At 45.2% G+C, this 15,275-nt stretch overlaps 1 protein-coding gene across 9 annotated transcripts in view; it reads left to right on the forward strand.

Annotated features, from left to right (window-relative positions):
* Positions 1–15,275, forward strand: part of Dclk1 (doublecortin like kinase 1) — a 288,199-nt gene that overhangs the window by 197,141 nt on the left and 75,783 nt on the right. For 5 of the 9 annotated variants that reach the window (XM_050120244.1, XM_050120239.1, XM_050120245.1 and 2 more), the window contains exons 1-2: positions 13,142–13,426; positions 14,250–14,344. In XM_050120244.1, the coding sequence (XP_049976201.1) occupies positions 13,408–13,426; positions 14,250–14,344 (114 nt within the window). In that variant the 5' untranslated portion in view covers positions 13,142–13,407. Of the gene's footprint in view, positions 1–1,640; positions 1,758–13,141; positions 13,427–14,249; positions 14,345–15,275 lie in introns of those variants that run through there. The other 4 variants (XM_050120243.1, XM_050120236.1, XM_050120238.1 and 1 more) reach the window with 1 other exon arrangement.

Raw genomic sequence — 15,275 nt, forward strand, 5'->3', positions numbered from 1 at the left:
ATATACCCAAGAGAGGCCTTATCACACAACAAAAGTATATGCTCTACTATGTTTATAGCAGCATTGTTTGTAATAGCCAGAACCTGGAAACAACCTAGATGCCCTTCAATTGAAGAATGGATGAAGAAAGTATGGAATATATACATATTAGAGTACTACTCAGCAGTAAAAAACAAGGACTTCTTGAAGTTTGCAGGCAAATGGATGGAAATAGAAAACACCATCCTGAGTGAGGTAAGCCAGACCCAAAAAGAGGAACATGGGATGTTCTCACTCATATTTGGTTTCTAGCCATAAATAAAGGACATTGAACCTATAATTCGGGTTCTTAGAGAAGCTAAATAAGAAGGAGAACCCAAAGAAAATCATATAGGCATCCTCCTGAATATTAAACTTCATCAGGCGATGAAAGGAGACAGAGACAGAGACCCACATTGGAGCACCGGACTGAAATCTCAAGGTCCAAATCAGGAGCAGAAGGAGAGAGAGCACAAGCAAGGAACTCAGGACCGCGAGGGGTGCACCCATACACTGAGACAATGGGGATGTTCTATCAGGAACTCACCAAGGCCAGCTGGCCTGGGTCTGAAAAAGCCTGGGTCAAAACTGGTCTCGCTGAACATAGCGGACAAGGAGGACTACTGAGACCTCAAGAACAATGGCAACGGGTTTTTGATTCTACTGGACCTATTGGTTTCGTGGGAGCCTAGGCAGTTTCGTGGATGCTCACCTTACTAGACCTGGATGGAGGTGGGTGGTCCTTGGACTTCCCATAGGGCAGGGAACCCTGATTGCTCTTTGGGCTGACGAGGGAGGGGGACTTGATTGGGGGAAGGGGAGGGGAAGAGACAGAAATCTTTAATAAATAAAGAAAAAAGAAAAATATTCTAGCACTTTCAAAACTAAGGCGTCATTTGATCATGAGTTATCAAGTATTCTTAATATATTTTACATTTTTCTATCTAATTGATTATCATTTCAAAAACACAGGCTTTAATTATCAAGGGTGCATTCTTTAGAGCAAGATAGTGCATATTTGCATGTCATAATTAATCCAGACAGTTCACTGAGAGGAAAATAGGAAATTCTTCATTATTTCCAATACGTAGCACTGAATTTAATGAGCATGAAAACTGGAAACTTAAAAATAGAAGAGATTGTTTTTTTTATCCCCACGGTTGGACAAATTGTAGACACAAAGCAAGCTCTGCAGCAGGTTCCCTCGGTGATGGGCTGAAGGTCATCATTTCCTTGTAAGCAGGACGATGACACCCGGTTTCCAGGGCTACCCACATAGAGTTCCCACACATCCTAGGTGCACAATTACCCCAGTAAGGACCCCAGAACCAACACTGGGTCTGGCAAGTGGGTGGAATCTTCCATCACACTTCTTGCTTTGTAAAAGTGACCTTTCCTTCTAACGTTTTTCTTGGAAGAAAGAACTCATGGTAGGTAAATTTACAAAACCACCAATAACTGAAAAGGTCCATGGAGAGAGCCCCAATAAAAGCACCCCTTTATCAGCCTATTCAAAGTGATTCATAGTACTATTGTAAGTTAGGTAAGTTTGGAGGCTTGAAATTTGGAGGCTTAGAGTGTCTGTTTCCCAAACCTCACGTGTCTTCTCATTCTTTCCCCAGAATGTCGTGTGGTGAAATCCACTTCTTACACCAAAATAGCATCGTCGTCCCGCAGAGGCACAACTAAGAGCCCAGGACCTTCCAGGCGAAGCAAGTCCCCGGCCTCCACCAGCTCAGGTAAAGGCACTGCGAGCCTCCCAAGCCACTGCCGGGCCTCTGACGCAGCTGGGGGGGGGGGGGATGTTGAGCAAGCAGGCGTCAATTCAGCTTTATAATTTTAGAACATCTTCGAGCGGATGAACAGATTTGCCCAAGTCTAGCATGTTGGCTGTAAGAAAAAAACCTCAAACTTAGAAAAACACAGTTATAGAGACTCAGGAGATACAGATTTGCTCCAAATAGAAGCAGCTCACCAGCTGCTACAGATTCTACCTGGCTCCTAGCTCAGGGTCTAGAAATTTCCACTGGGGTGTTGGTTCTACTTGGAGCTGGCTTATGGAGGGTTTCCAGTTTTTCTTTGCTGAACCTAGTTCTCATGATTGTGACATTGGCCTGGCTTTCCTTCTATGGCTCTGGGGCTCAAAGCAATGAGATTGGGACTGGGGAAGACCTGGCACTGCAGTGACCCTGGCTGGGTCAGTCTTAGAACGGGCTTGATGTGGGTGTTGGAAGTGGCTGTATCCTGGGATAAGGAACATCTCAGCCCTATCATCATCTCCTTTGATTGCTTTAATTAATTAGCGTGCATGCATTTAGGTTGCTTTATGTATGCTGTTTGCCGTTATAACTTCTTATTATTGTTTACGGTTTTATACACTTATATATGAATTTCATTCATTTTTACTTCCCACTTCCTCTGGTCTCAAGATAGACACCAGTCAGTTAGAAGGTGTTGACTTTTGGTCTCAAGTATAAAGTCTGTTTCGTTGTGATTGAAGGGATATAAGCTGTGATAGAAATTATCAATGGAGTTCAACAACATGGCTGTCACCTGGTTTCATGACAGAGCTCTTCAAAATAGCTCGCAAGAGCTTTGCACCTATGGAAGGCCTTTTCTGGCTCCAGGCTAGTCCAAAGGGAGCTAGGTGCAAAAAAGACCAGACTTGGCTGCCTAAAAGATGACGTAATGGGCTGGTTCTCTGAGACTGGCAGTCCTGTAAGACTCTGCTCTCCTGCTGTGGCCTTCAGCATAACCAGTCAGGACTAGGGACTGGCGAGAACATGTCAGCTCTCAGCTTCTTCTTGCTGAGTGTGGGCCTAGGCAGAGAGCTCCTTGCTTGCCATAGTTCATGGAGGTAGGACAGACCCTAAATAAGACTTTTCTAAAGCACAATGCTTGAAGTTTTGAGCTCACGAGCCTTGCTTGGGAAGAGGTAAAGTTTGGCAGGATGATTTCCATTCTGCAGGTGCTAAGGATATGAACCTGTGCTTTCGAAGTCTTTTCAGGGTGTTTCAATCAAAGAGTCCATGGTTGCATCTCAAGCAACAGTGGTGGCCGTGGTCCTTATTACCACCACCGAGAAGATGTCCGCCATATAGAGCCTTGAGCATCATTTTAGACCCCCTGACTCAGAAGCTCTGGAATGGGGCCAACTAACTGGAGTTTCCAGAACCCCCCCCCCCGAGGTTATTCTGATGTCTACATAAGTTTAAGTACCACTGGATGCTGGTGGGCGAAAGGAATTAAACAGAGAACTCGTTCGACTCCGGGTGACTGAGGAGGAAAGGCACGGCTTGCTGATCTTTCTCTCCTGACATCACAGGGATGGATTCCCGTCTTCATCTTTCTGGTAGACAAGCTGCCATTACTGTTCTTAGTCCTCACCACCATGGCAGACCTCCGGATGACTCAAAGTGTGCACAGCCTTTTTGCCATGGGATAGCCTAGTCAGACACGGGGGGATGACAACATGGTTCCGCATCTGCTGCATGTCAAACTCCCCTGGGAACGTTTAGCTTGTCCACTGTCTGGCGACAAACCTAAGGGCCTAACTTCCAATCCCTATGACCCACATAAAAAAATCCAGGCATGCCCACATATGCCTGTGACCCCAGCACTGGGGGACAAATATGAGCAGACCTCCCAAGCCAGGTGGGCAACCAGCCTTGTTGAAACAACCTAGCTTCAGATTCAGTGAGAGGAGCGTACCTAACATCACACACACACACACACACACACACACACACACACACACAAAGAAAGAAAGACTATCATGTGAACTGATTCGATTTAAATAAGGATCAATAGGGTTGAGTTTGCCTTCATATTGTTTCATAATGTGGAAATTATGAGAAACACAGAGTTGCCTAACTCGAAACTGCACTGGGATGTAGACCTCACCTTGGATCTTTTCCAAGAACATTGGTGCTGGGGTAAGAGATTTGTTTTCGAGCTTTTATTCTATGGAAGAAACATAGATACTTCTTTTTGTCTGGTTACACATTCTGCTTTGAATCTCTGTCTTCATAGATTATCATGGCAAACATAACTGAGGGTGTCTTACAACCCTCGGGTCAAGCATGAGTGAATGCACCACCCCCACTTCAGAAGCATGCAGTCTAAAGGATAGCTGCTCCCTGTGTCTGCAGATTCCCCATTGTCCCGTTCAACCAACCATGGGTCAAAAATACCCAGGAAAGAAATTGCTTCTGTACAGAATAGGCAGCTTATTTTGGGGTCGTCATTACCTAAGTAATGTGATATAACCACTGTTTATATCCTGCTTATGCCTCGTTGGGTATTGTAAGTAATGTAGAGATGATCTACATGCATAGCTATGCGTAGCTCATATGCAGATACCAGGCCAGTGTATATGAGACTTGAGTACCTATAGATTGGGGTATTCATAGATAGAACCAACCAAGCCTCACCAGGATCTTGAGGGACAGCTGACTTGCCTCTGTTGTATAGAAACACTCCTGGCCACAAGTGCTCAGTAATGAGCAGACACTTTCTGTGAAGGTCAGTCTGCGTGCTAGAGAGGAAGCGCAGTCGAAAGGAAAAAGCCTTCGCCATGAATGGCTCCTGTGACTGAAGCCCTATTCCATACGCCCCGGGCATAAAACTTACTTATAAGTGACTCCAGAAATCCTGGTCTTTTATTTATGCTATTTAAATTTTACATGTTTTATGGATATATAAGATATTTTATGCAACATATGCAGAGAAGACCAGATTCAAAGCTGGAGAAGTGTCGAGAATTTTAATCAGCTCACTAGACTAATTTGGCAAGTTCTTTTGATTTCTATCAGATGCCTTCAAAGGCAGACCGCTAGCTATTAATCTTAGCTCTCCCCTTTCTTTCAGGCTGTCTGCATTGTATGAAGGAGCACTTCTGCTTTGAAGCTCCAACAGAATTATTGGGGATAAAATTCACCAAGAACCTAATGGTTCATCCCATGTGTTTCCACGTTTTCATGTATTTAAATCTATTCCCATACTACTGTCTTCTCACCCATTCAGCCTTCACCCCCAGGGCGGTCCCTAAAGATAGTCTTCATAGCTCTGAACCAGTACCATGACTTAATGTTTACTTGGGGATAGCGTACCAACTGCCTTGTATAGTCCCTCACTGTTAATGCCAGGTTAATTAGACACTTCTGAGTGCCTGCCATGTTTCAGCATGCCTTAGGCCCCAAGGAGACAACAACAATTAAATTACAGTTCTTGCTGAAAAACTCATTTGTATTCTAGTGTTGGGGGGGGGTGCTTACTGTTACAGCACACCAAGTGTCATGTAGTGATGGCCCAGAGGACACAGAGGGTAAGCATCGTTAACTCAGTCAGAGTACCAGGAGTCTAGGATTTATAAATTGGCACTGGAAGAATCTTGCTAGGATCCGAAGGGCCAGGAGGAGATTTTCTCCAGATTAAATGATGGCACAAAGCCACGAAAGTCTAAGGAACAGTTGTCAGCCCAATAAGGAGCTGAGCAGCTGAGCAAGGTAGCATATGTCTGACATCCCAGGCTGGAAGAATATGAGTTTGTAGCTATCCTGGTCTACCCCATGAGACTCTCTGGAAAACGAAACCACCCAATGGAATTCTGGGAAGGTCTGCAAAACATGGCATAGTTGAATGTCAGAGTGCACGGGCCATGGGGCGTGTTGCCTGTTGTAGGTCTTAAGAGATGAAAGAGGACTTTAGAAGGGCTGTCAAAGACCACAGCTGAGTTCGACAACAAAACACCATCCTGGCTCTGGAGGCTTCTGTGACCACTCTGGGAAGAAATTAGCAGAAGAGACCTGAACCCTTGTTAGAAATGAAAACTTCAAAGGGGCCGTGAACCAGTGGATTTATCCAGATGTGAGGGTGAGAGCAACTCAGATTCCATTTGTCCGGGGGGGGGGGGGGGGCAGGGGAAGAGTTCCACTTTAGACAAGAGAACAGGTGATGCTCTGGAGATGTCAGGAAGCAGGAGTGACGGTTTGAGGAAGGAGATTTGAGCTGATAGTGTAGCGATCACTTAAACAATAGAAATGTGAGAGTCTTCTGCCCGGGGCCATCCAGAGATTTGCGAAGATGAAAATGGAACCCTCAGGAACATCTGCCATTCTGAGAGTAGATCAGAGGAATCTAGAGCACTGTGAGAGGGAAGCAATAGCCTAAGGTGCAGGAAGATGGAGGTGGAGGGGAACACAGAGGTGAGCCAGTCTGGAAGCCACATAGTAAGGGGTTCATAGGGACTCCACAGCAGGGAGGCAACTGTTCAAGCAGGCAAGAGCGCATGGCCTTGGGAGCTTGCCTGGGAACGTTCTCCGTGATTTCATGATTAGCTTGCACCAGTCTGGCTTCCAGGCTGAGGCGGAAGAATTCGCTGCCTCAGTTGGAGGCGCAAAAGGGCTTCTTGCCCTCAGCCATGCTGACGCCTGATGCTTGTGGTACCTAAGCCACTCTCTAAACCACAGTTTTGGATCAACTGTTAGAAACTCAAAACTTGCATCTTCCAACATATTGGGTCTGTGGTACCTTCTGGTGAATGCTGACTGCATGAATGCACTGAGAAACACTGGGAACTGTGGAGGTGCCCTGGTTTAGTCGCTTAAATGTGTGCTTTGGAATGAACTGGCAGGCTGTGTCTCTTTTCCTCTCACCGCTGGCTGCTCCTGGTGATCCCGCCTTCCCAGTAGATGGTCTCTCTGCAGTCATCAAAGCTCGATCTCACCTAGGAAGTTAGAATTGGGAAATTCTAATTCTCGGTTTAACCTAAATTCTAATTCTAAATTCCAATTTCAAACTAGACCCCAATTCTAACCTAAATTCTAATGCTAAATTCCAATTTCAGCCTAAACCTTAATTCTAACCTAAATTCTAATTCTAAATTTCAATTCCAACCTAAATCCTAATTCTAACTTAAATTCTAATTCTAATTCTAAATTCCAATTCCAACCTAAATTCTAATTCTAAATCTATTGCAGCTCCATCTTTGCTTTTCCTGAGTCTATGTGCTTTCTCGTTCTTCTTCCCTACTTCACCCTGATGATGTGGCAAGCCATGGACGCAGGGCTCAGAAGGAGGTTCTGGGCAGTTATTGGGTCCTCTGTGCCATGAAGTCAGGGGCAGTCTAAGGCAGCTAGAGCCTCACTTGGACACCCCACCCTGGGGACCTCCAGATAGACATGCACTTGCCTCCACTTCCTTCACCGATGCTGGCCTTTTCCGTTCCAGAGCTAAGGGATTTTCAGTTCGGAAGACGACAGGGAAATGAATTCTACTTGTGCCTATGCAGCAATTAAACCATAAAGAGAAGGAAAGGACAAACCAGAACTTTTTGTCATAGCGAGCAGCTTGAAATGTATATATGCAGTCTGAAGGGAAAACGGAACAATAACTGTTGAAGCTATCACTTGGACATTTAGTTTTACTTAGAAAAAAAATCTATATAAAGCTGCCTGGTAGCTCATGCTATAATCTTAGCCCTCAACAGGCTGAAAACACGAAGCTCACATTCCAGACCAGCCTGAGCTACTTAGCAAGGTCCTGCTAAAGTAACAGTAACAATTTAACTTTTTCCATTGTAAATCATGAAATTATAAGTAATATATTCTCATTACTAAAACATTTTTCTAGTTTTTTTTCTTTTTTTATTTTTATTTATTAAAGATTTCTGTCTCTTCCTCACCCCCGCCTCCCCTTTCCCTCCCCCTCTCCCAATCAAGTCCCCCTCCCTCGTCAGCCCAAAGAGCAATCAGGGTTCCCTGCTCCGTGGGAAGTCCAAGGACCATCCACCTCCATCCAGGTCTAGTAAGGGGAGCATCCAAACTGCCTAGGCTCCCACAAAACCAATAGGTGCAGTAGGATCAAAACCCCATTGCCATTGTTCTTGATGTCTCAGTAGTCCTCATTGTCTGCTATGTTCAGCGAGACCGGTTTTAACCCAGGCTTTTTCAGACCCTGGCCAGCTGGCCTTGGTGAGTTCCTGATAGAACATCCCCATTGTCTCAGTGTGTGGGTGCCCCCCTCGCGGTCCTGAGTTCCTTGCTCGTGCTCTCTCTCCTTCTTCTCCTGATTTAGACCTTGGGATTTCAGTCTGGTGCTCCAATGTGGGTCTCTGTTCCTGTCTCCTTTCATCTCCTGATGAAGGTTAATATTCAGGAGGATGCCTAAATGTTTTTCTTTGGGTTCTCCTTCTTATTTAGCTTCTCTAAGAACCCGAATTATAGGCTCGATGCCCTTTATTTATGGCTCGAAACCAAATGTGAGTGAGTACATCCCATGTTCCTGTTTTTGGGTCTGGCTTACCTCACTCAGGATAGTGTTTTCTATTTCCATCCATTTTTCTAGTTTTTTAATAATTAATATATTTTTTGTATTCTGGTGAGATGCTGATAAAAGTTCCTAATTGACTTCTTATTTAAAAGTAAGACAAAATTATAAATAGAAATACTTCATTAAAAAATTTTTTTTTAGAAAAGTCCTGCAGGTTAAATGGAGCTACAGGCACTTTGCCTTCCACACCATAAACATCTTCAAACGTGCACACAGCCGTAAGAGACCATGAAAGCTTAGTTATTCTAGCCGGCAAGACTGGAGGATTCTAGCTGAGGCGGTAGTAAGTATGGAGCGGGTTTAATGTGCAGTTTCTTTGAACATCTCTCACGCTGTAGAGCACCCACAGTGGTTTATATATTCTCCCGTCTCTCCTCCCTCTCTGTCCGCCTTTTATAGCAGCATTTAGGTCTGTGTTTCCAGAAAAGGAAAGACAGATCAAAGGTTGTGTGCACTCTGATTCTGGTGCAGAGAACTGACTGGGGCGGAATGGGAAGCGTCTAACCACTGGTGCTACTTGACAAGACCTTTGTGTTTTAAAGCCGTGCGAGTCTGTGTCCTGCTGCTCCTGGAGACACACAGACACCCTTGGCTGTCTCCTGGATGTGCTTCCCAGCCATTTTCATCCTTTAGAAGAGTCCCTCTCTCTGTAGAGGTGCTGGGTTTTCTCCTCCCCAGTCCTCATTTAAATTCCTAGAGGTGTGCGAGCTCCAATGTGTAGCGCTCCTAGTTGAACACCCTCGTGCCCATTTACCTCTGCTGGGTCTTCTTATGCCCAGGGTTCCCTTGATTTTACTGTATATCCCAGGCTGATTCAAATACTATTCTCCGGCATCTGTTTCATGGCAGCTAAGTGTGTAGGCTTCCACCATCACACCCGACTTTCCAAAAATTTTTATTTGCTGGCTTATTTTACTCTTTGCCAGTTTCATATGTGTGTATGATGAACGTTAGTCATTGTCACGCCATTGCTCTCTGTCATCCCTCTCTCTGCTAAAACCCTTCTCCCCAGCCAATCCCCACCCTGCTTCCATATCTTCCTATGTATGTGTGGCCCGTGATGTTAATTAGCGCTGCTCGCAGAAGTGGGAGTGGGAATCTGTTTATTGAAGCATGGAAAGCTTATACATGTGACTGAAGAAAGCGACACCCTTCCCCCCTAGTAACCAGTAGTCTCTCAGTGTTGTAAGGAGAGCCGCTTGTTTGTTCCCGACTGCTCAGCCCCAAAATCATCACACAGAAACTATATTACTTAAAACACTGCTTGGCCAATGACTCTAGTGTATTTCTGGCTCACTCTTATCTTATACTAAGCTATCTCCATTAATCTGTGCATCTCCACATGGCTGTGGCTTGCTGGGTAAAGTTCCATCCGGCGTCTGTCTCCGGCAGGGGCTACATGGCTTCTCTAAACTCCGCCTTCTTTCTCCCAGCATTCAGTTTAGTTTTCCTCGCCTAGCTCTGTTCTACCCAATCAGGCCAAGCCAGTTTCTTTATTAACCAATCGTATTCACAGAATACAGAGAAGAATCCTACATCACCTCAGGAGGACTGGGACCTCACAAGACCTTCCATCTCATCTCCCATCATGAAATGGTGATGGGCATACTCTTGTGTCAGTAACAGCAGCTACAATGTGTTTATGGGTACCACATCCATGTCATGTCCAGAAGGGGTCCTTTTTGGCACTCCTCCCTGTCCTCCATCTCTCCCATTCTTTCTGTCTCCTCCTCTAGGATGTTCCTGAGGCTTGGTATTTTAACCAGTTAAAAGTCTCTGCATTAACTGTTACCAGCCATAATAAGAAGTCTCTCTTAGGAAGGTTGAAAGCATTGCCAATCTATGGATATAAACATGACTACTTAGAATACAGTTCAATCATATGTCTGTTTAGCAAAATGATAGATAGTATTGGGTTCCCTCGATGGCATACAGTTTCCTTGGCCATCAGCTCTTGACCAGGTTCATGGTACCAGGCAAGAGTTCCTTCCTGTGGTACAGCCTCTAATCCCATTAACAAGTAGTTGGTTATCTACCATGCCACTATTACACACCTTACCAGGCCTGATCTTACTGTAGCTCCAAGGAGTCAAGGCTGAGTGATGACTTTTCTCCCCAGAAGCCTGCAGAGCACCTTCTGACACCATGAAAGGCCCTGTCCTAGTTACTTTTCTATTGCTGTAATGAGACTCTACGGCCAGCATAACTTATAGAAGAAAGCATTTAATCGGGGGCTTGCATACCGTTTCAGAGGCGTAATACATGATCATTCTGACAGAAAGCATGGCATTGGAGCAGGAGTTGAAAGCAAACATATTATTAGCAAGATGGAGGCAGAGGAGGGGAGATTGGATCTGATGTAGTCTTCTGAAACCTCAAAGAGCGCCCCCAGTGACACACCTCCTCCAACAAAGCCACACCTCTTAATCCGGCCTTAATAGTTTACCCACTGAGAACCAAAAGTTAAATACATGAGCCTGTAAGCCATTCACATCCAAACCACCACAGCCTGTTACTGGTAGGGAAGCTTCCAGGCCAGATCCAGATCCAGGGAACCCAATACCTACATTCAGCATTCATAGTGCGAGGTTTCTGCAACAGGGCTTTACCATGAAGTTCTCAAGGGCAGCAAGGTCAATGGCAGTAGGCTGGTTTGTTTTGACCACCAGTAGCACTTCCTTAACCAACAGCTCCTGGGGAAGACCCCGTATCAGCCCTAGACATTTTCTTTAATAACCTTATAGCTTCTAGAAAGGAGCATTATCCCCTGCCATGCCTTTTTCGTTTCAGCTTTTTAAGACTGTATTTAATTAGCGTATAAAAATAGGTCCCCGTGTGACTTTCCACACTTCCTTAATGCTCCACATCCCTCCCGGCAGATTCTCCCGATCCTTCCACCCGGCTTAAACCTTTCTCCCTCTAGGATCCTCTTTCCACTTTCCTGATGTGTTCTGCCCTCTCCTTCCTTCCTTTAAACATGGTATCTGGCCATGCCAAAAACATAGCAAAATGTTTGCTCGATGGAAAGGAGGAGCCATTTACCTCCCAATTAGTCTTGCTTTGAGATTTGTCTAATGTCATTACCAACTTCACAGGTGAAAATATTCACATGGTAGCTGGTGCCTGACGCCCTAGGCATCCAGCTGAAAAGAGAAAGATTCCTTTAAGCCTATTTTTAAAAAGTCTCTTCATTAGTGCAAATAGAATCTAAGGCCGTTGAGAAGAAGCCATGATTTAGCCAACTGCTTCCAAACCTAGGATGTTTTAGGAACTTGGATATTCAGTAATAAGCTGCCTACAGGAAAGGGTTTTCTACCGTGTACTGCATGTGTTGATTGGTTGGAATGAGACCCTGAATTTATGGTTCCAATTATTAAGAAAATGTAGGACCTTCTGTCTGAAATATTGAAGGAAAAGGTGGATTGAATTCAGGTCTGAAAACTTGGTGGCAAAAGCCATTACCTGCTGAGCCATCTTGCTGGCCCTGCTTTGTCATTCTAGTAAGGGACAGATAGCCTCATGTCCAGCATTGTCCCCTCTTATCAAGTCTTGACAGAGTAGGAGCTCTGGAGAGTGTTCATAGAATGCACTTTGGACCCTTGGTTTCCTGTAAAATCATTCAAGAGCTTCTCATCGTCCTTTGAGTATAAACCGAACTCCTTACCATGAGTCTCGTACCCTGTGTGAGTCTGGTGCCCTGAAGGAAGTGGGAACAGCAGTGTAGGCTGTGGACTGCACAGTTTAGATCTCAGCCTTTGGTTTTCAAATTGCTCATTGTCTATGACTCAGTTCCCTCATCTGTAAAATGGGGGTGGGGGGAATAATACTGCTTATGTCATAAAGTCAATGAGATGTTATATCTTAAAGGTTCAATGAGATCATATTATCTTAAAGGTTCATACTCATTGACTGGAGTATACACCTTAAGGCTACAATAAGCTAAGCTACCTACAGCATCCACACTTGCTGAGCAGAAGTTTCTTATGTGGGTTTGCTCAGTGCCTGCTGGTATGTGTGCGCCCCCTCCAAGCTCCATCCCTGGTACTCCAAACACCAATAACAAACCAGAGTCCCTAATATAAAAAGACTCATTTCTTTGGTCGTCCCCATCCCCCCCCCCAATCAGTCTGTGTAGCCTTTAAGTATGACTTAGTTGTAAAGCAGAGTCAAAGTGGGCAATTTGAAAGTTAATTTAATAAAAGATGCCCTCCAGCCAACCACCAGGGGCAGCATCTCCTCCCTGGGTGAGTGGCGATTCTGCATCTACTACATCGCTGAAATCTTGGTCTGTTTCCTAGCTCTTCCCATAGAGACCACTGTCTGGGGAGTCTAGTCCTGTAAACCCTAATGGTGGAACTCATTGGATAAAGACAGCCCGGTGGCATACAAGCAAATTAAAACAGTCACAGTTTGCTGTTGTGCTATGCAAAACCAACATCAATAAACAATCCCCCTCCCCTTTTAAAAAGGCTCTTAAGAGCAGTCTTCAATACATTTCTAAAGAAAAACTACCAATCGGTACGCTATGTGGCATTTTAAAGATCTTTGGAACAGAAGACAAAAGGAACCAAGGAGCTTTCCCCTCCTCTCACCCCTTAAGGTTTTATGAGACTTTTGTATTTCCTTATCACCTGGAACTTGCCGGGCCAACCCAGTTACTGTCATTTTCATTCTTGTATGAGTCACTGAGTTGCCTGCCCCCAGAGGCGCTTCCTCATGATTCAGTGCAAAGGACTGAGCCGGCTGGGGCTTCCGGAGTGAGGAGTGAGTGTGTGTCTGGTGGGGGTTGCGGTGGCAACGCGTTGGCATGAGGCTTAATTGACACCTTTGATGTAGCCTAAGACAGAACCCGCACCTCCCACTGCCGCGGGGAAGACGTCAGCCTTACGCAGGAAAAGGCATCTGCTGATGAATCCTGCATCTCATTCAGCCTGCTCCTGAGCAGCCTTAGCTGTCCCTAGCTAGTTCAACTGCTTCCCTCGTCTGCGGGTGCAGGGCTTGGTCTGAGAGGAGGCTTGGGCTCGGGCTGTTGTCAGGACAAACACTAAGACTGTGTCCATGTTAGAACTCATAGAAGGTAAGTGGAACGCACCGCCGGCTCTCCCCCAGGGCACCCTCGAGGATGAATGTTTCTCCTGCCTGAGTCTTCTTGTCTCCCTATCTTCAGGGTTGCCAAATCACGAGTGGCAGCCTCTGATGTCTTTATAAAATCATGTCTTGGGTGGAGGGAGGGAGGGGATGCATGTCTTCTCAGAGGTGGTGTTGGTTAGAAAAAAAAATTGCCTGCTTCTGAAGCTTCATCTAGGTTTACTGACAGTGTTTTCTACGACTTAAGTGTTGAGTAAAATTCCCAAGTTTGGGACCTGTTGGCAGCTTTTTATCAGTTCAGTAGCAACAAAGACAAACTGTGTGGGGTTTCTGTGCATCTGTGGGCAATTATTTTGTCCTGTTTGGGGCAGACCCATCAGAATCTGGTTGGGCTAGGGGGATAGACAGGACATAAATGAATATAGGAATGTGTAAAAGTCTCTGGGAATCCCACCTGGGAGTTGTTTCAACATTTTCTCCCACTGGGCAACTAAACTAAAGACACACACCAAAAATGCCTCAAAGCCTTGAACACATTCATGAATAATCTGTCTTGGTTCAAATAAAGCCATCACTGGAAAATTATGCAAAGTACATCTTTTTAAATTATGTAACCTGCTACTGTGTTAAACCCAAGATTAACAGAACAGTGAATGTCTGAGGATGGCTATTCCCTAAGGCTTTGCTTCACGAGTCGGATGATGGGTCTAATTTTTAGCCGATGTCCCTTCTCTGTTTATTTCCTGATGAACTGTCATGAAAAGTTCTTTAATGTGCTCTTTTTCTCTGTGTGTGATTCCTTCTCTTTCCAGTCAATGGAACCCCTGGTAGTCAGCTCTCCACTCCACGCTCGGGCAAGTCACCAAGTCCATCCCCCACCAGCCCAGGAAGCCTGCGGAAGCAGAGGGTAAGGGCACGAGCAAGCCACCTATTTAAGAGCTGTCTTGGTTTCGGTGCGGAGTGGTGTGGATGCCAGCAGAAAGTGCTGCTTCTCCGGAGGGAAGGGGGCAAGGGGTAACCCGTGTGCCACTCGCCATTGCTGTGACTCAGGTAGAACCCAGGTCTCTCGGTTTCCACAAATTTGCCCACTTTTAATTCTGAGTAACATGGACCCTTGCTGCTTCTGTTTTAAATGCCTTCTTGTTTGTTCATAACACATTACTTTATTATGTATGCCAGTGTCCTTAGCTGTAATTAGTGTCACTAGATACTGCCATTAATCACCAGCCCCTTGAAGGACAGGCACAGCCAAAGGAGGCAGCATCCTAGTGGGAAATTGTGCAGAGGCAAGCAGGGTGGTCCAGAGAAGATGGAGGAGTCATGAAGCAGGGCGTGGGAACGTAGGATGCCAGTTTTGTGAACGGACCCACACCGAGCACATCTTCTTGTGTTTATTTTTAGCCTCTCGTGTAATAGCAGAGAAATCAACTGAGCTCAGAGACAAGTGTGTAAAAGTAACTGGATAGGGTGTTAGCGTCTCCGGGTTAAGCAAGGGGGGTGACAGTTATTCATCTGGAATGAAAAGACTCAAATTCCCTTCACTCCCTATGCTGCTCATCCATTCCAGTCATACTAAGGCCAGAAGATAAGAACTGGGAAAGGGAAAAGGGGAAGGGCAACTGGAAAATGTAGATGCGCCCCTCAGGGTCCTGCTTTCAGGAAAGAGGTAGAAGGATATGTCTCCTCAGGTAGCTTGCATGATGGCACCTACTCAAACGGTTTAACAAACAGAAATCTCAGAAACCGTTAAACATCAGAGTTTTAAAATTTAATTTCTCTTATGATGCATTTAAATGAAACTTCTAAATTTGATAAATTTAAGCTCATCAAATATGGAA

The sequence above is a fragment of the Alexandromys fortis genome, unplaced genomic scaffold (genome assembly GCF_014885135.2).
Source record: "Alexandromys fortis isolate MF-2015 unplaced genomic scaffold, M_Fortis_MF-2015_v1.1 scaffold_172, whole genome shotgun sequence".
Lineage (NCBI taxonomy): Eukaryota > Metazoa > Chordata > Mammalia > Rodentia > Cricetidae > Alexandromys > Alexandromys fortis.